Here is a 20489-nt window from a genome sequence, read left to right on the forward strand (position 1 = left end):
ATTCCTCTGAACCCCGTAGTATTACTCAAACACCAGCACCTTGGGCACAGGTACACCTAGGGACACGCTTAGGTGACAGTAAGCACTCAACTCGTGTTCTCACCTTAATGGCCACGTGCTCACCTTCCTCCATCACCGACCTATTTTAAATGTACCCTATTAAAGACTTTCAAACTTTCAAAACAAGCAACTTAAGATGAAATGGGAAGTTTAATGCAACATTTCCCCACTAGGTGGTGCTGCGTGCTAAAACTTTCCCTCAACTTAATTTATCCCACTATATTAATTTCTAAGGCCAGAAAACTGACGGAACGCCCCGCGGAAGAGGGAAGAAGTATAGATTTGTCACTCCCAAAAAAGATAATTTATTAATAATTCCTCCAAAAACATCCCAGCAAAACAAGTGAGTTAACTCAGCGCTGAGCCAGCGGGTTTCCGGTGAGTGCGCCGTGCGGGAGCCGGTCCCTGCCCTCGGCGAGCGCAGACTAGCGGCACAGCGCCTTTAGTCACTTCAAGGGACCCTTAGCATCAGAGAGCTTTACAGCTACTTTTCGTGCTTTCTTTAAACAAAACTCGTCCTCGGTTTTTTTTCCGGCGGGCAGTCTCGTAGACACGACAGGATGTGTAAGCCAGGAAAAACCGATGGTGCTGCGGGCCCCTTGTCTCCGGCCAGGCGTCGGGCAGGTGCCCGGCGCCCGAACGCGGCTCCCCAAGGTCCGAGGCCGGAGGCCGGGCCCGCTTCGGGGCCGTCCCGGGTCCTTCCCCCCAGCCCCCCAGCAGGCGCCGCGGGGCCTCGCCCTCCTCCCGCACCGCGGGCCCCGGCACTCACCGTGGCCGAGAAGCTCGGGCCCCGGCCCCGCAGCGTCGCCAACAGGAGCCGCGGCGCCCCCCGCGCCCCTAGCGCCGCCGCCATGGCCGCCGACCGAGGGCTGCCCGGCGCGCTGCCTGCCCGCCGCCCGCAGGCGTCCACCGGGCCGGCCGGGAGCCGGGAGTGGTGCGGGCGGCCCCCACTCGCGGGCCAAGCGGTCCTGCAGCCGCCCGCGCAGCCCGCCCCGGAAGGTCCCGGGAGTTTCAGGGCCGCCGACCGCGCTGGCAGCAGGCGGGCGGCCGCCGCAGGACCCCGCAGGACCCCGCAGGACCCCGCGCGCCCCCGCAGGCCCCCGCGCTCCCAGCTCCGGCTCCGCGGCCGTTGCGTCGTGTCGGCCCCGGGGCCGCTTTCCCGGCAGTGCCGGGTGATGGGCTGGCCGGCGAGCGCGCTCAGGCGTGACCCCCGGCTCGGCTTTTTGGTGTCCGGGCCCCGGCTCCCGCACACTCGCGGACAGTCGGTGCCGGGCTCCCTCCTGGGCGATGGGGCCAAGAGCCCGAGCCGCCGGGAGGACTTCGCGGGCGGGGACGGGAGGAGATGGGCTCCGGGTGGGTGCTTGTGGGACCACTCCCGTCCCTGCTCGCGGAGGACAGAGAACCATAGGGGTTCGGACCGGGGCTTGTAAGGCAGGGAGCCGTGGGTGCCGATGGAAGCTCTGCTGGGCCCGCCTAGCTGCTGAGGCCTTGGGCACGCTGGTTCATCTGTGCTGGCCCAGACAGGACAGTCTGGAAACCCGGCTCTTCATGCTCTCTCTAAAGAGTAGCGCACGATGCGCGCTCCGGGGATGGATGTAGGCAGATACACAGGAATTTTTTTTTTTTTTTTTTTTTTCTGGAGAAGAGGGATAGTCTTTTATGGATGTATTTACTAATATTTTATTCTTCCTCTTTTTTCTTGCCTTTTTTTTGAGATGTAGTGTCACATACCGAAAAATTCACCCTTTAAAGCGTACAGTTTACTGGTTTTTAGTATATTCACTTGTACCTTTTTTTACTAGTTTAAACAAATTAATATAACCAATTTTTCATAGGGTTTATCCACATACCCGAGAATTTTTTTTTAATATGAGAGTCCATTTAAGTTCAAATTAGCAGTTGCTAGCAGTTAATTTCATTTCCCATATGGAGTTGGGGAAAAAAAGCTTTTTTTGCCTTCAGATATGCTAAAATTGAGACATGGCTCAATATACATCCTCAGCGTTTGCCCACTTGACAAAAACTCAAAGGAGGACTCTCGCAGCAGACCCTGATCAAATGTCACTGATCTCAAAGGCATCCATCTAAGACATTCTTGTTTCCTTTGCCTGATGCCTCAAGTGGGCAGAGACTGGAGATGGAATTTCCAGGGGCGCCTGGGTGGCTCAGTCGTTAAGTGTCTGCCTCGGCTCAGGCCATGATCCCAGGGTCCTGGGATCGAGCCCCACATCGGGCTCCCTCTCCCACTCCCCCTGCTTGTGTTGCCTCTCGCGCTGTGTCTATGTCAAATAATAAATTATAATAAAAAAATAAAAAGTTTCCAGTACTTAATCAGGTGTATACAATCATGAAGAATACTCTGCAAACTTGATTAAAGCGAGAACTGCAAAATGGTCGGTGTGAGGTAACAAGAGACTCCTCGTCTTCCTTCCCGAAATCCACTGCAGGAAACCGGCATCCCAGCTGTAGTTAGGAAAAGCAGCAGCAGTAGCATGCTAGTAGGGCCCAGGGGAAGCGATGTTCACCAGTAGGGGCTGTGGATACTTTGCCTTCACATGTAGGTCTCCAGTTAGTAGGATTTAAGTTCCTTAGCAAAGATTTATTGAGCAAGTCGTCTACGGTGGACACTCTTGGGAAAGGGAGGCTCCTGCTCACAGTCTTTTAAGCCCTGCTTGCTCATGTAAGAATGGGACTTGGGCCTAGAACACCTCTTACGGTCGTTATAAAGAGCCCATACAGTCTGTTCCAGTCTTATCTTGTGTGGGAATATCCTTCCCTGATCCAGACTCAGTATGTACTCCTGTATTCTGCTTAAGCACGGAAGTCAAAAAGCCCTGGGGCATACCCCCCGCACCTTCAGTATTACAGACTCCACGGGGGGACGGGACCTGTGCTAAGACACTAGAGGGGCACTCTGGCCATTGGCTGCTGGGGAGGATCCACTAGCCATGGGGGACCAATGCACACTCCTGGAGCTGATCTTGCTGTCTCTTCTGTGAGTACAAATGCTGTTCCATTCAGTGCATGACTGTTTTGTTTTCCTTGGCAACTGATACTAAGCAGGAGTGGGCAGAAGTGTTTGGACTTCTGTCCCTGATGACTGGCACTCTGATGATCTTTGCTGTCTTCCACTGAGCTGAATCCCCGCCCTCCCCATCCCTGGCACTGGTACCAGTGCATAGACACTGGTTCTGCAGTACAGACACCATGCTTGGCTTGGGGTGGTTTTAGCTGCTCTTGGACCTTCCTGCCTGCCTCCTACTTCCCGTTCCCTCAGCACCAGTGCTTTCCAACTGATCCTCTCTACACTTAAACCTCCCCTCTAGGGAACTGCCCTGCTCCACTTTCCCTCCAAGGGAACCCCAGGTAGCTTGTCTCAGCTAAGTATTAGAAGCAAAGCCATGGATCTGTTGGCCGTCCTAGGAGCCTTTCCTCATCCTCCACACTAGAGTAGGGACCCATGACATATCAAAGGCATGAATATGCCTGTATCTTTGATAAGATAACTTCTCATCTGGGAGTGTGCCCCCCCAGGAAATGAGACTATATACAACAATAAATTAAAAAAAAAAAAAAGTAATGCTGAACCTACTCAAAGACCTATTATGTAGTCATGGTTAGGAAATCTGTCGGCAACAGTGAAATATTTATCATTTGTTAAGCAAAACAAAACAAAAAAAAATTAAGGTGCTAAATGATACCTGTTAGGACTCTAACTATGGGAAAGAAAGGGGAAAAACGAGAGGGAAATGCATTATGATTGTCTCTCACCTCATGGCACAGAGGCTCCTCCAATCAGCATGCTTAGGATGGAACCTGGGTCCCACCACTGGAAACTGCATGACCCAGAGCAAGTTATTTGGGGCCTCGTTTATTACCCTTCTCTAAAACAAGGATATTTAATACTAGTGTCAATCTCAGAGCTACTGTACCAATAAATAAAACGGAAGGTAAAGAACTTAAAATAGTACCTGGAACACACACAGTTATACTCAAGTGTTATTGTTATAAAAGATGGAATCACTGTAAGTTTTTCTTCTATTTTAAGTACACACACACATATATGTAAAGGTTCAAATCCTAGCTTCATCAACGTACTGTGTGCGTAACCTGGGCAAGTTACTTAAGCTCTCTCCATGCCTCAGTTTGCTCATTTGTAAAGTGAAAATAGTAATAGTCCCATTCTGAACCAGCATCCCTTCCTGTCAGTGACCACCCCAGCCAGAGCTGTCCACAACATAAAGTTGTAAACTCCTGCCCAACATAACATTCTGAGAGGGTGACTCAACTAAGGTTCTATTTCCATAGAATTTAAGGTGCATTATGAAATGAACTACTCTATCTGAAATACTGGAAACAATCACTTTATATTAAAGGTTACTTCTCATTATGTGGTCAGATGTCTTATATCTGAGTTTAAGGGATCTTTTAGAAACAGCTTTTTAAAAAGTTGGTATAAAGGGGCGCCTGGGTGGCTCAGTCGTTAAGTGTCTACCTTGGGCTCAGGTCATGGTCCCAGGGCCCTGGGATCGAGCCCCACATCGGGCTCCCTGCTCAGCGGGGAGCCTGCTTCTCCCTCTCCCACTCCCCTTGCTTGTGTTCCCTCTCTCGCTGTGTCTCTCCTCTGTCAAATAAATAAATAAAATCTTAAAAAAAAAAAAAGTTGGTATAAATTACATGTTGTCTCTTTTCTACCTGTGTCCTAAACTAGACTAGAATCAACTTGTGGGCAAGAACAGTGTTACATATTTCTTTTGGCTCTCACTGAAACTAGCACAGTGCTTAGAACATTTTAAGGTTGAATCAGTGCATGCTGGTTAGGTAATTGTGACTAAAGTTTGAGTTATGCTTTAGCCTAGAACTGATAATAAATAAGCTCTAGTTTGATGATAATATTTACTTCTCCTAACATCTGCCCTATCCAGAAATGACTTAAACCACTTCAAATTCCTCCGGTGAAATTAAAGATCACAAACACCAAAGTACTTGACTCTTTTATTTTCCCATCAGTTACTCAGAAGGTCACACTTGCCAATTCTAGTTCTTCTTCCACAACAGAACACTTTCCTACTTACAGGCTCTGAGAGAAAAACTGCAAATGAACAGAAACCAACCTTCTTAAACATATATAAGGAATCAAGACTTTTCTAAAACCATAATGTGAAAAGTCCTACTTCTTCCTTCTATGAAGCCAACTGTCACTCTATCCACTATTCCACCTGAACACGCTCCCATTTGAAACTGGATCACTCCCTTAAAATATTGGATTAGTAAAAACAAGAATGGTGAGTTCTATTGAATATTTTTGCATTTGCTTTTTGTGGTACTAATTAAAACACCAATTTATAATTTTTTAACACATTCAACAGTTCAACAAATGCATGATTCTTTTAATCTGACTGAAGCTGTAAGTCTACACTTGACTGGAGAACATGTAAGAAAGTGCAGCATTAATTTCTGAAATTCCTCATTCCGACTTCTCCTTTCAGTCCATCACTATTCCGCATGTTCCTGCTCTTGTCCTGGAATTAGCCACCGAATACTCTCAGTTCGAATGGTAGCATACATAATAAAACTAATCAAAAAGAATAAGGAAAATACAAGCAGCCAGTCCACACTTTTTATCAGAGTGCTGGGAAGAGGGCCTATTTGGTCAGCTTGAGTTACCACCACATTTTTCTTGGCTTCTATACCTGAAAGAGAAATCAGCTGTTTCAAATCAGATAAAAAACACATCCGCTAAAGATCTTTCTGAAGTATTCTGCATGGTATGCAAAAAGATATGCAGTCTTAAAATAAACACCACACTAGTATATCTGGGATGGGTTTCACTTGCCTGTTAGTGTAATTTGTAACTTGCCTTTCTCCCACCACATCAAAGGAACAGGAACCCATTCAGCTGTTCAGAGCCTAAACACTAGAATTTCTGTGAATTCCTCAGAAGGGTCTTCGGGCATGGTTAAGAGTTGTCTTTTGTTCTCTTTGAGACCAAAATTCAACAAGTAACTGGTAAAGCTACTCTCAGGAGTCTACAGAATGTTTTCACAGGTGAAGGAACGCTAAATTCAAAATGCTTTTAAATAATTTACTGAAAAAATTGTTAGAACTAACCACCACTGAGATCAGAGATTACCAAAGATGCTGTGACTCCTCAATTTCTTTTAGGTTCTAAGTTTTCTTAGAGTGTTGAGCAAAATGGCTCCCTCTCTCCATATCAACCTGATTGACAATCAGGGCTCTGGTACTGTAAGACTTGAATAGCTAACTATCTGGTAACAACCCTTTCATTCCTATGAGGTAACTCAGCTCTTTGTTCTTTACTGTGAGATATAAGTAATTAGATGCAACTTAATATATGTGGAAGGTATGTTATAGCTTATTTTTATTTCCAGTGAATATACTTCAGGAAGAAGTGGGGTGCTCATAATTAAGGCATTAAAGCTTTTGTGGAGCAAACTTTTCCAAAGAAGAAAATTTCTTCAATATTCAGTGTTCAAACTTTTACAGAATAAAAAATAAGGCCACATGTTTTGGCAAATATTAAGGAATTAAAATAGCACCTGCATATGAATGAATAAATGGCACAGCACACAGCAACAAAAAGAAGACACAACCCTATGCACCAACACAGGTGACTCCCACAAACACAATGGTGACTGAAATAAGCCAGACACAGGGGAATCCATTAGGTATGTCTCCATTAATAGAAAGTTCAAAACAGGGAACACTAGTCCATGGTGTTAGGAGTCAAGGTGGTGGTTACCCTTGCAGGCAGGAGCAACAGTGCTGAGGGGATGGGCTGGTAACGTTCTCTCTGGGTCGGAGTGCTGGTTACCCAAGGCATTCATTGTGTGAAAATTAATCACTCAGAACACCAATATAATGCACACATTTGTGTAACTATTACACTTTAGTGAAAAATGTATATAAAAAGTTATCTACAGGTGTATGGTATGTGAATTATAGAATAATAAAGCTGGTTTTTTAAAGGTATCGATAATCATTAAAATTACCTATTCATGTTAAACTTGCCACTGACTGAGAGACTTTTAACAGAACCACAGTAGTTCACTAGAAAAGACGGTTTACATCTGAAAGCCAGTCTTGACTCCTTCACTTAAGGAGAGCAGACAGAAACCCACAGAAGGCATATACCTCCAGCAATAAAATCCTTTCTACGGCATATGATTTCTACATACCTGTCTGGTTAAAAATGAAGACTTTCAGTGTTTCCAATGTTCGGTCTGTATGATTAAATCTAGCCATTGGTTTAGCTCCTTGAAATAATAAGATGTTAGGAACAGCTACAGTGCCGAACCTGGTAGAAAGGCTATGACAGAAAGCAGTCAGTCAGACAACCTGAACTAACAGTGGGTTTCCTCACACAGTTACCATATCAGAATGGATGGCAATAAATGAGAAAGCATCATTTTCCTGTGACCTACAGAGGTTTCTAATATTCAAACTATATGCTTATAGCTATTTCTGACCTTTTTCCTTATGGGTTGAGATTGGGGGCATTCCTGTTCTGCTGAGTTGCTTTCTATTACAACAAGGAACTACCCCGACACAGTTATTCCACTTTTTTTTTTTTTATTTGAGAGAGCGAGAATGAGAGAGGGAGAGAGAGAGAGTACATGAGAGGGGGGAGGGTCAGAGGGAGAAGCAGGCTCCCCGCTGAGCAGGGAGCCCCATGCGGGACTCAATCCCGGGACCACAGGATCATGACCTGAGCCGAAGGCAGTCGCCCAACCAACTGAGCCACCCAGGCGCCCCTCCACTTTTTTTTAAAGTAAACTCTACCCCCAACGTGGGGCCGGAACTCACCACTGCAAGATCAAGGGTCGCATGCTCTACCGACTGAGCCAGCCAGGCATCCCCTAGTTATTCCGCTATTTAAGTTGCAAACTGCCAAAAGAGATCAGACCAGAAAATTCTAATTCATGGACAAAACACACTGTGTCAATTTACTTGACAGAAGAAATTTCAAACTCTCCAGAATGCCCATCTCCATCCCTCATACAAGATTCAGTTTAGGTTAAGCAATTAGTTTGGTAAGTCGGCACATGAGGATCTACGGTCTAGCAGACACACCAGGAAGTTCACAACTGGGGCAGGAGGTAACACGATCTGAGAGGGACTGGTTCACCTTTACATAATACAGAGTCATGCTATAAGCTCTGGAGTCAAAACATACGGGTTCAAGCCTCAGGTCTGTCACTGAACCAGCTGTGTGAGCTTCGGGCGGACTATTTAACCTCTTTAAGCCTCAGTTTCCCTGTGAGTAAAATGATAGTACTGGATAATCAGGATTTTTGTCTTTTGTAAACATGCTGCCACTTAGGGGCGCCTGGGTGGCTCAGTCGTTAAGCGTCTGCCTTCGGCTCAGGTCATGATCCCAGGGTCCTGGGATCGAGCCCCGCATCGGGCTCCCTGCTCAGTGGGAAGCCTGCTTCTCCCTCTCCCACTCCCCCTCCTTGTGTTCCTGCTGTCGCTATATCTCTCTCTCTGTCAAATAAATAAATAAAATCTTAAAAAAAAAAAAGCATGCCACTTAAATATGAACATATGAGGCAAACACATGTCGCAGGCCATATAACAAGAACAAGTATCCTCCACTCTCCACAGTTAAGGCACCAGAGCAGGCACTGAGACGGATGCATGGAGAAGACTGACCAAAGCAGATGATAAAAGCCTGCAGGGAATGGAAGCCCAAACCCAGAGTACTAAGCTGGTGCTGGGAGCCAGCCCTGCCGGCTTGGGGGCAGGGGAAGGCCCAGTCAAAGTCTGACACTAACCTAGACTGTCCTTCCCATCAGTCTGCTCCCTTGGGCCAGTCCATGTAGATATTTCCCTGAAGCCCTTGTGAGAATTACTAATTTGCTGCGATTTCTTTCTCCCTAAACAAGTTTAGGTAAACATTGGCAGTTACATTACCCACACTGAAGATGAGTGGCGTGCAAAGTTTTACTCAAAATTTTTACTCGAGGGGCGCCTGGGTGGCTCAGTGGGTTAAGCGTTCAACTCTTGGTTTCGGCTGAGGTTGTAATCTCAGGTTGGGGGGATCAAGCCCCACATCGGGCTTGGCGCTCAGCGGGGAGTCTGCTTCTCTCCCTCTCTCTCTCCCCCTCTCCCTGCTCACTTGGTCCCTCCCTCCCTCTCTCTCTCAAATAAATAAATACATCTTTAAAAAATTTTTTTTTTACTCAAAAAAGTTTTACTCAACTTCACTTTTACCAATTTGACCATCTTCCAGACTCTCGAAACTGATTCACACACAACCTCCTGTGCCCGGCTAAAGGGCACGTGACGTAGGGGAGGAGGGTCACGCTTTATAACCCAGACACAGTCACAGCACTGGGGAAATACAGAACATGTGAACAAAGCTCTTTATAACGTAGCAGTCCACTCTGCAGAGAACAGTCCCTCCTCTCCAGCGGCCTCCAGAAAGTGAGGTCTCAGCTCCCTGAGGAGTGTGACCACCCTCACCACTCACCCTTGTCTATCCCTCCCGCTAGTCCAGCTTCCATGGTCATACCTATCTCCCTCAGCTTCGAACTTAACTGACGACAACCTCCAAATAACTGCAAGCATTATCCAGAAGGATGACACGTAAGCTCTACTCAGGGAACGTACCTGCTGTGCTGAGATGCATCCAGTGCCAAAAAATGAAGAGCTGGAAATGCCCGGGGCAGAGAATTAAAATGAGGGGCCAAACTGGCAGAAAATCGGCACCACGGGGTGTAAAACAGGACTAGTGTGCAGTCACTACCATTTGGGTTTAGAAAATCCATAAGGTCCTGTGGTAAAAGAAACAAGTGTTAAAGTCAGCAGGAAATGTTCATGTACATTCTTCTCGAAGGATGCCCAAGAAACTGGAAACACAGCTGCCTCCAAGAAGAGGAGGCAGGAACACAGACAGGAGAGAGACTATAGGGTATCCCCTTAAGAACCTTTTGGGTTTTGAACCATAGGAATGCATGAATCAGCAGAAAAGTATTATCAAATAACAAATCATAAACTTTCCCATAAACTTTCTTGATAGTACTACAGAGCAATTTTAGTATTTTTCATAATGCATTAATTCAAATATTAAGTACCCACAAGGCACAGGCCATCGTCCCGACCTCTGACCTGTGCCTCTCACACACTAATGGCATTATTAAAGCACTGAGATCTCAGGCCCCAATCATCAACTCAGCAGATCCAAATCTGTAAGCAGCTGAATCAATGTATTCGGCCAAAGGCTAGTTCAGTTCAAGGGTGCACCATCCGTGCCACCACCCTAACTCAGGCTGCTGAAACTGCTCTCTCCTGGCCAAGTGTGTGACCTCCAGAGCTGAGGTACAGTGTTCACCAGGCACTGAGGGGAGGGGGTGAGGCCAGCGCTGACCCCTGCACATGGAGGGGCTACGGATGCTCAATGTACCACATACCGTCATTTAAAATAAGCAGTCACGGTGTGCAGAGCTAGGATTTCTTCTCGTAGTACATAAGCAGCCTGAACTCATCCTGCTACCTGGCTTAACAATCCCACAGAAACAGTCAGTCATTATCTCAGTGTTCTCTTCAGAATTATCATTTATCCAATGGACTGGAAAAGCATGGCTGGGTTGGGGACAACTGTCTCAGCTCTCACTCCAGAGAAAACACTGGAGTCAAGCTCTTTGAAGGAAAGAAATTTTTCATTAATATAAAATGCTTCCCAGGGGTATCACCACTCTAAACAATGCTAAATCACAATCTTAGTAATTCAGATATTTTTAACTTGCCTCTGTAATAAATACCTCATTTGGAAGAAGAAAAATGCTAAGATTCTGAGGCCAAGTGCCCATCTGTCCACTGGGATTTTTTTTTTTAAGATTTATTTATTTACTTGAGACAGAGGGCATGAGTGGGGGGAGGGGCAGAGGGAGAGAATCTCCAGCAGACACCGTGCTGAGCGCAGAGCCCGACGTGGGGCTCCATCTCACGACCCTGAGATCATGGCCTGAGCCGAAACCAAGAGTCCCACGGAACCTACGGAGCCCCCCAGGCGGCCCTGTCCCCCGGGATTTTCACCATGAGGCTTGGTGCAGAGAGGACCCCGAGGGGGACCAGGCTCAAGCCGCCTAAAAAGCATAATCGATACTGGTTCTATCGCCTCCTCTCCCTACAAACATCATAGAGAGCCAAGTCGGTTTTCAGTGATGCAGCCATTAGATGCTGTCCCACTTGGAAAAGGACAAAGATTCTGACCCTCCATTTGAAAGCTGGCAGAGTATTAAATCGTGAAATCAATATGCGGAAACAGAGCAAAGCACTAAACCATTCTTTCTTACCTGTGACATATTTAAAATTTTCAGAGTGAAGTTTTCTAGTCCCGTCACATTTCTCTCCTCGCAGTTCACCTTGGGGGACTTCAGACTCTCCGTGTTATTGGCGTCCTCGGGTGGCGCCGGGTCGGATTCGGCCACTTCCGGCTCTGAGTAATACTCGTCCTCTCTGTCCTGGAAGCTGGCCCCCCCGCCGTCCAGAGAAAAGAGGTGCTCTCGGAGACTGCACCGCGAGTCCTCCTCCCCTCGGGCCCCGCAGGTGCCGCCGCTGGGCTCGGGGCTCAGCTTGTCCTCGGTCTCGCCGGGGATCACGGACAGCAGCACCACGTGGTCGCCATCGGCGTCCAGCCCCAGCACAGCGCCGGCCTCTCCCGCGGGCTTGTCGTGGCCCGCGGGGCCGCGCGAGGGCTCCTCCTCGCTCGCGGACACAGCTCCCGCCTGCAGAGCGTGAGCACGCTGCTCCTCCGACTGCAAGTGACCGCTCTCCTCTGCAACTAAAACATGCCAGCATGTTCACGCTCCTAAGTCCCTTCCAAGTACATGAACCCAAAAAGGAATTACAGTTCCCCTACAGAGGAAAAAGGTACCCTTCCCATGAAGCTATCAGAGGGCCACCCACCATTCTCCAGATCATGAAGGAGGTCACCAGGAGGTACCAGATTAATGAATGTCAAATACAATGTGGACCAATCTGTATCTTCATGTGATACCTGCTTTCTTGCCATGTGGATTATAAGCAAAAACATTCCAGTGCAGACATCCAATGAGGAAAACAACACAAACACCTTAACAATTTCATTTGTTTGATGAGAATATCCAACAAAATAATGATGCTTTTATAGAAGATTCTACTATAGCAAAGCATCCTTGCACACATTATAACAGCCCTGTGAGCCCAGCAGGACAAAGGTTACCAATCCCTCTTAACGGAGGACCAAGCTGAGGCACAGAGAGGCAGTGGAATGCCCAACAGCACACAAGCTAGTAAGCAGCAGAGCCAGGTCTCTGAGTGAAGTCTTCTGGCTGCTACTCAGATCGGGCCTTACCCTCCCCATGATACCTCGGGGGTTGCTGTGCCTCCTGGCCTGAGAACACTGCCCCACCCATACAGCATATCCAGCCTGAGGTGGCCTCTCCTGCCTGCAGCCCTTGGGAGTGCCAGGAGGTGCACCCCACAGGGCCGGGGCAGCAGCAGGGCAAAGGAGGACGTTCCTCCCACTCTGGAGCCACTAGATAGGGCTTGGGCAAAATGCTCTGAGAAGGGAAGACTCTGGGGAAGTCTCATACATCCAGGGAGGAATCTCCACTCACCTCTGTAACAGTGACTCCTGCCTCCAACTCCCATTAACTCAACCAGAGCAGCCAGACTCAGTGCCAGGCACTGACCAGGGAGAACCAAGGAGCCCAGCTATACTCAGACAAGCTCGCCATGTGGCTGGAAAACCCTCAGCCATGCCAACAGCATGTCACCGAAGTGTGAAAAACCAACTGGCTTTCAAGTTGGGGAGGGGTCTGGGAGCTTCCTAAGGTATGCACCTTTGTATAAGGTCTCAAAGAATATCCCCAAAGAGATGCACAGATTCATTCAGCAATTCAAAAACCTTCTCTGAGAATTCTGCTTCTGGGTAAGCTGGAGTAAGAGGGACCAGATTTACCCTCCCTAGTGAAACAACCCAAAAACGGCCAAAAATGTGAACCAGTTTCAGGAGACTAGTTAGCAGGCAACGAAGGATAGGGATCCCTGAGAAACAGGAAGAGAAATAAACAGGAGGGCCCTACAAGTGCTCCAGCTTACCACCTGAGGGAATGCTTCCCCGGGGGCTCAGGGAGGCGGAAGGAAGCAGGCAGAGTCCAGCACTCCTCAAGTTGAGGAGACGGTACTAAGGGTACAGAGAGACCAAGAAAGCTAGAGTCTGAGGGACAGAATAGTACAGATGGGCAAGCTGCAGTGAGAGGACTCCAGAGACCTGCCGAGTAACCCCCATCGAGTACACTGGTCAGCATTTACATGTGAGTAAGTTCCCAAAGCTAGGCAAAGAACCGCCCAAAAGGATCAGAGACAACAGTACCCAACCCTCACACAGAGCTGGGAAGCGTACCTGTTCCCACCCGCTAGACTGGAAAACCTCACAATTCACAGAGCACTGGGGAGAGTACACAAAAGTAGTGGGGCAAAATTAATCCTACAGTAAATACAGCTCTGCTCTCGTCTAGCAAACCTTAAAAGCCAGGATCAAACCATGCTCAGCTAACTTAACTGTACCCTAGAACAAACTCATGAATATTTAGAGGAATACTAAAATATCCAGCACTCAACAAGGTCGAATTTATGTCTGGCATCCAATCAAAAGTTACCAGGCATGCAAAAAAGCAGGAAAATATGATCAATAATGAGAACAGTAATTAACCAATTAAAACTGACCCACAACTTGCAGATGTCAGAACTAGGAGATAAGGATATTAAAACAGTAATTATAATTCCATTACATATGTTCAGAAAGTTAAGCAGATAAAGGGACATAAGATATAAAAGACCTGCATCAAAATGCAAATCAAAACCACACAGATCTCACCTCACACCTGTCAGATTAGCTATTATCAAAAAGACAACGAGTGCTGGTGAGGACGTGGAAAGAAAAGGAAACCCTTGTGCACTCTTGGAAGGAATGTAAATTACTACAGCTATTGTGGAAAACAGTATGGAGGTTCCTCAAAAAATTAAAACTGTAATTACCATATGATCCAGCAATTCCATTTCTGGGTGGAACAAAAACACTAATTTGAAAAAATATATGCACCCCATGTTCACTGCAGCCTTATTTACAAAAGCCATGGAAGCAACCTAAGCGTCTACCAAAGGATGAATGGAAAAGAACATAGAATCACACAATATTATTATTATTCAGTCACAAAAAGAGGAAACCTTGCTATTAGCAACAACATGGATGGACCATTACGCTACATGCGATAAATCTCAGAAAGACAAATACCATATGCTCTCACTTACATGTGGAATCTTTAAAAATAAATAAATAAATAAATAGCTTATAGATGCAGAGAACAGACCGATGGTTGCCAGAGGTGATGGTGGGGGGAGGGGATGAAATGGGTGAAATGGTCAGAAAGTACAAATTTCCAGTTACAAAATAATTCATGGGAATGTAAGGTACTGCATGGTGACTCTAGTTAATAATACTGCCTTGCATATTTGAAAGTTGCTGAGAGTAAACTAAAAGTTCTCATCATGAGAAAAAAGATTTAACTAGGTATGGTCTCAGATGTTAACTAGACTTACTATGGTGATCATTTTGCAATTATACACAAAGATTAAATCATTATGTTGTACACCTGCAACTAACATAATGTTTATGTCAATTATAATATAATTTTTTATAATTTTTTTTAAAAGACCCAAATTGTACTCTGGCAACAAAAACTACAACGTCTGAAATGAAAACTGCACTGGGTGGGATTAACAGCAAATTAGGCATTGCAGAAGAAAAGACTAGTGAATTTGAAAGCATAGCAACAGAACCTATCCAAAATCAAACATACAATGAAAACAAGAATCCAAAGAAACGAAGAGAATCAGTGAGCTATGGGACAGTTTCAAGTGGCCTAACATACAGATCATGAGAATACCCAGAAGGGGGGGGGGGTGTGTGTGGACAGAAAAAGTATTTGAATTAATAATAACCAAAAACTGCACAAACTTGATAAAAATCATAAATGCACAGATCTAAGAAGTTCAGCAAACCCCAAGCTCAATGAACTACACCAAGATATTATCATAATCAAATTGCTCAAAACCAGTGACAAAGACAAAAATCTTAAAAGCAGCCAGAGAAAAAAGACATGCTACGTACAGAGGAAGAAAGATAAAGATGACAGCAGATTCCTTGTTGGGAACAATGCAAGCAAGATGAGTAGCAACATTAAAGTACTTGAAAGGAAAAAACTATAAACCTAAAATTCTATACCCAGGAAAATATCTTTCAAAAATGAAGGGAAGGAGTGCCTGCGTGGCTCAGACGGTTAAGCGTCTGCCTTCGGCTCAGGTTATGACCTCAGTGTCCTGGGATCGTCATGTCTCACATCAGACTCCCTGCTCAGCAGGGAGTCGGCTTCTCCCTCTCCCTCTACCCCTACCCCCTGGCTCATGCTCTCTCTGTCTCCCTCTCAAATAAATAAAATCTTTTTTAAAAAAGAAAAAAAGAAGGGAAAATAAATACCTTTTCAGAAATATTAAAAGCTAAAAGAATTCATCACCAACAAACACCCAGAACAAGAATTTTAAAGGAACTCCTTCAGGCCGAAGAAAAATGATACCGGATGGAAATATGGATCAACACAGAAGAATGGAGAGCACAAGAAACAGTAAGTACACTGATAAATATACACAATCTTTCTGAAAGTGTAGCTATGAAAGGGACAAGAAAGCCAGGGTAGGTGATAAGGGGCCAAAGGAGGTTTCTGTTTCGGCTTTTAGGACAGAGGAGAAGTTTAAGGATATATCAAGTTGATGGGAACGTGGGCGAGAAGGGCACGAGAACAACAGAGGTTAGACAGGGCAGCCAGAGGCTACACGTCTGGAGAACAAAGGATGCCGAGTATGGGGGCCAACCCTCCTCCCAAATGCCCCAGCTCCACAGACATCTGCTCTCTCGGAATCTAACCAACATCTTAGCTCTCACAAGTACATAGAAAATGCCAAGATCCCGAAAGAACCTCAGGAGAAAAAAAATCAGGGCAGAAATGAGAACCTGGCTCTCTCTGATCACCCTCATAAAAATGGATAGATGTCCCCTGCAAAAAATCAAAAGGGAGTCTGAGTGAAGCACAGAGCTGGTATTTTCAGTTCAGGAGGCTTATTTTTCCCTCCTGTGAAAGAGTTAAGTAGACAGTACACAGTAGGAACCAAAACATTCTTATGCCCTCAGGTACCAGTGTTTTCACTCAAGTATTGGGAAGAGAGGAAACTGTGAAGTATCCCACACCAAGACAGAAATGACGTACTGTGTGAGAGTCGCTGAACCCTTGCAGCGTCACGTGCCTTTTAAGAGACTGCTTCTTAACCTCAACACGCTGACTACAGTGTGAGCCACGCAAAAACGACAATCACTGCATCACTGGCAGCAAGGAAGATATCTGGAGATCGCTGCCAGGGAGCCCTGGCCTAGGTCAGATCCTTCACACCCTTCCAGTTTTGCTCAGAAGGTTCTCTACCAGCCGCAGGTTTTTCACAATGGCTTCTGTGGCAGCGATTCCAGGCCCCACATGGTGTGGCCGCTGTCCACACTCTGAACGAGTTCCACCAGACATCGCGGTCCCTGAACACTCGCGATCTCCTCCACCTACCTCAGTGTTGTCCTGAGGGCTGTTTCTCTGCCAGGAAAGCCCTCCACTGGCTCCCTTCCTGGCTAATCTGACTCAACGTTCAGATCTTACCCTAAACTTCACCTCTGTAAGGTGAACTTCACCCTGCCTGACCCTCAGACCAGAGGGGTCTCCCATAACAGCATGCAGTAATACCCTGGGACTCTCCCTGAAGCATTTTCCACTGTTGGAATTTACTTAATTATTTGTAGTCATTTAATGCCTGTCCTCCCCAGCAGATAGGACGGTGGGCCTGTTTCTCTATCTGGCTCACCACTGTACCTCAAGTGCCCAGCAGAGCATATGACGTGTGATGGGCGCTAAGCAAAAATCTGCTAGTTGACTGCCTAGTGAAGACAGGCATGGGGGTGCTGAAGCCAGGAGGGGGTTCCTGTGCCTTGACACCTGGATAGCACTGCTACGTCCAGTTGCGCATCTGCCAGTGGGGTCCACTACAGACCAAAAAGCCTTGGATTTTCAGCCACCCTAAAAAGGACCCAGGTGGTGAAAGTCCCTCTGTCCTCACCCCATCACGGCCTCGCCATGATGACCAATGGCCCACCGATGGCTGGTGTTATCCTCAGGTCTGCGTGCACATGGCCCAGACTGCTAGGGGGGCTCCCATCACACTGACTACAACAATAAGTCAGTGCCCTGAATCAACAAGATTCTGCCTGGAAACAGCACACTCAACATGGGCAATGTGAGGAAAGATGCGTAAAGGGGCCCCCGACACGTGTGCTGGATGTCAGAGAAACCAAAAGCAATGGTAAGGAACTTCAGGGCCAGTAACGGCCGAGAGCGAGCCAGTTACCACTCAAAGACCTTAAGAGTTCAGAAGCAGCAACAGTCACAGAACCTTGGAACAGTGTGCTCACGCTTCTAGAAGCTGTGACTGGAAGGACAAAGCCAACCCAGGATAACCCCTAAGGGAGGAAGCTGAGAGGATCAATATCCTGACCTCACGCTCCCTTCATTCCAACCCACAGGAAGCCAGAAGGCAAGACGGCCAGTCGTCACGCCATACAGGACAGCCACTCGGGGCACAGCGCAGGGTAGACAAGGCTAGAGAACGATCTGGGGAACAAACAAAAGCTATCCAGCACATGCTGGCCCCTCTCTGAAGCTGGTGGTTAAGCGTAGTGACAGAAATGTAGTACAGAGGTTTGACCGTGAAGTAGGCAGGCATGAGCTTGAATCATGGCTCCTCAACTTCTGGCTGTTGGAGACCTTGGCAGAACACTTACTGACACTGAGTCTCGGTTTACTCATCTGTAAAACGGGAACCAGAGCAACAGCTACTTCATAAACATTTGAAGATTAAATAAGATGATGCTCATAAAGCACAAAGCACAGGACCTGGCACATAACCAGTCCTCTCATCAACGATAATTGTGTTACTATTCTTCCCCCTTCCTCCTGCTCAGCCACCCAGCTGCCCTGCCTCCTTCCAGGACACCTCACGCAAAGCAAAGACCTGCCTGCCCCTGTAGTGAATGACAAGCAAGGCCGAAAGGTCTAGACTTTAACAAACTGTGAGGAGTGGGGTGACGCAGCACTGAGGATAAGGCCCCACTCCTGGCCCGAGCCCTGCGTCCAGGGTGGCTGCCTCCCCGCCTGAGGATGCCCCAAGAGCATGCCACGGCAAGCGGCGGGTTACCCGGGGAGTCTCGTCAGTTTTCTCATCTGTCCTTCGTGCAGGCAACCTGAGCAAGAGCGGCCTTCTTTAAAAAGTGACCCATCGAGGTGCCAAATAAAGCGTGGGCTCTGCAGGCAGAAAGACAGGCTCTGCCATGACCCGAAGGGCAAACTCAGGCTCTCTGAGCTCCGCGCCTCCACCTGTAACGTGGAGATAGTCTTGCAGCCTCTCTCCTACGGTGGGTGCGAGGGCTAACTGAGATAGGGCACAGTTCCTGCCTCCGCGTAAGGGCACCGGAAATGTCGGCTATTCGTGATGATTTTTATCATTCATAATAAAGGGTATGCCTCAGTAGGCGCTAAGACACTGTCACTCCCGCCGGACTGACGCCTGCTGCGGGGGCCTGGACGGGCTCCCCGCCACCGCGGACCACCACTCGGGGCCACCCAGGCGGAAAGAGGTCGGGACGACGCGCGGCCGGTGCCAGGAAGAGCCGAGGGGCGCGCCGCGGGCCCCCGCGCAGGTGAAAGCGCCGCCCGAGCGCACCCCCACCGCGCCCTGCCATTTCTCTCGCCGCCGCCTGCCGCCCCGGGCCACGGCCCCAGCCCCAGCCCGCACTCACCCTCCAGGCCGCGGGCGGGAGGCCCCAGCACCCACAGCAGGACCTGCCACCAGCCGAGGAGCCGCATGGCGCGGGGCTAGAAGCGGCCTGGACCACCACCCAGGCCGCAGGGCAACCGGCGCACGGCGACGCGCGTCGCGCTCCCGGCCTCCCGGAGGCCTGGGGGGGAGGGGAGCCGCGAGCGCGATCCCGTGCCGCCATCTTGGCAGCTGGCAGCGGCCGCGGGCGCCATCTTGGAATCGGGCGGCCTGCCTCTGGCCTTTGGCTTCCGGTCCTTGGGATTCGCGGCCGTTCAGGAGCCGAGAGCCAGACACTTGGGGTCGCTTCGAACTTTCCTGACCGCCAACCCCTTGACGGAGTTCCAAGAGGCCAGCGGCCCTCTTTCTTCGCGCGCCAGCCGGTCTGGCTGCTGGCAGCACCCACTGCGCCTGTGTGGCGCTTCATTCCGGGGCCCAAACGGCCCGGAAGCCTCCTCCTTCAAGCGCCCCGAATCTCCTGCCTTACCCCTGTCCCCCTACCTACGGTTGCCAGGTGAAATACAGGGTGCCCAGTTAAATCTGCATTTCACAGAAACCACGAATAGTTTTTTTTCCACTCCAAGAAACAGACGAATTTTCCAACGTAACTTTGTCCCGTAATTGTATTTGCTGCGTCTGGTCACCCTAACCCTACCTCCTGTGCACTCAGGGCGGGCAGTTTTGGGATGGTGGTTGGTGGATTTGCAGGGCAATCTCCCGCTCCCTGATCCACCGCCCAAGACCCGGGCCTGGAGGAGGCTGGGCCACCGCCCGCGAACAGCTCGGGAAGGACCTGGAAGCAGGAAGGCCTGGATGCGGAGGGGAGGTGTGCGGCAGGGCGGGGCTCTGCATTCCGGAGCTGGGCGGGGGCGGGGGAGGGCGGAGGAGGGACCTAAGAGACAATGCTCGGAGGTGGAAAGAAGCACTCAGGTCTGCAGTTAAGGGGAAGGGCCTCCTAAAATCAATAAAGCGAGTTTCGAGCGGGGGCCCGGGCTACATCAGTGCAGACAGTGCTGCTGTCAAACTTTAAGAGGTTGGAAACACAGAAATAGATTTCAAACATCTTTACATCAAACCATTGGTAGTTACAGCAACGTAAAGAGGAACCTAGGCTTTTTTTGGCCATGTGGTGAATCCCAAATCCAACATTTATAGGAGTGTATGGTCGGTCAGCAAATTATGTTAACTTCTCTTAAGTTGTTTCTTTTTTTTTTTTTCTTTTTGAGAGAGAGAGAGCAGGAGAGCAGGATGTGAGGCAGAGGGAGAAGCAGGCTCCCCGCTGAGGAGGGCCCCCCCCCCCCCCTTGAGGTTCGATTCAGATCCTGGGACTCCAGGATCATGACCTGAGCCAAAGGCAGACTCTTAACCGACTGAGCCACCCAGGCGCCCCAAGTTCAGTTTCTTCATCTGTAAAGCGGGATGAATTTATACAGAGTTATGTGGATTAAATGAGATGTAAA

General features: G+C 48.3%; 2 protein-coding genes across 2 annotated transcripts in view; both read right to left on the reverse strand.

The window, feature by feature from the left end:
• Positions 1-922, reverse strand: part of PCBD2 (pterin-4 alpha-carbinolamine dehydratase 2) — a 49303-nt gene extending 48381 nt beyond the window's left edge. Inside the window, exon 1 of the mRNA XM_032425217.1 lies at positions 830-922. Within this exon, the coding sequence (XP_032281108.1) occupies positions 830-913 (84 nt within the window). The 5' untranslated portion in view covers positions 914-922. The remainder of the gene's footprint in view (positions 1-829) is intronic.
• A 4120-nt stretch (positions 923-5042) lies between these two features.
• TXNDC15 (thioredoxin domain containing 15) lies at positions 5043-19874 on the reverse strand. Its single transcript, XM_032425346.1, has 5 exons — positions 19013-19874; positions 11382-11869; positions 9697-9860; positions 7260-7390; positions 5043-5753 (listed from the first exon to the last, which is right to left on the reverse strand). The coding sequence occupies exons 1-5, from the start codon at positions 19077-19079 to the stop codon at positions 5557-5559; spliced, it is 1047 nt and encodes a 348-aa protein (XP_032281237.1). The 5' UTR covers positions 19080-19874; the 3' UTR covers positions 5043-5556.
• Between the last annotated feature and the right edge of the window lie 615 nt (positions 19875-20489).

The sequence above is a fragment of the Phoca vitulina genome, unplaced genomic scaffold (genome assembly GCF_004348235.1).
Source record: "Phoca vitulina isolate PV1807 unplaced genomic scaffold, GSC_HSeal_1.0 scaffold32, whole genome shotgun sequence".
NCBI classification, from domain to species: Eukaryota; Metazoa; Chordata; class Mammalia; order Carnivora; family Phocidae; genus Phoca; species Phoca vitulina.

Bases quoted from the DNA above. Each gene is read 5' to 3' on its own strand.
- TXNDC15 (XM_032425346.1), bottom strand. From the start codon at position 19,079: ATGCGGCTCCTCGGCTGGTGGCAGGTCCTGCTGTGGGTGCTGGGGCCT. The intron at 9,861-11,381 runs GTAAGAAAGAAT...CTTTTACCACAG, and splicing joins AAATTTTAAATATGTCACAG to GACCTTATGGATTTTCTAAA. The intron at 7,391-9,696 runs GTACGTTCCCTG...TTTCTGTCATAG, and splicing joins GATGCATCTCAGCACAGCAG to CCTTTCTACCAGGTTCGGCA.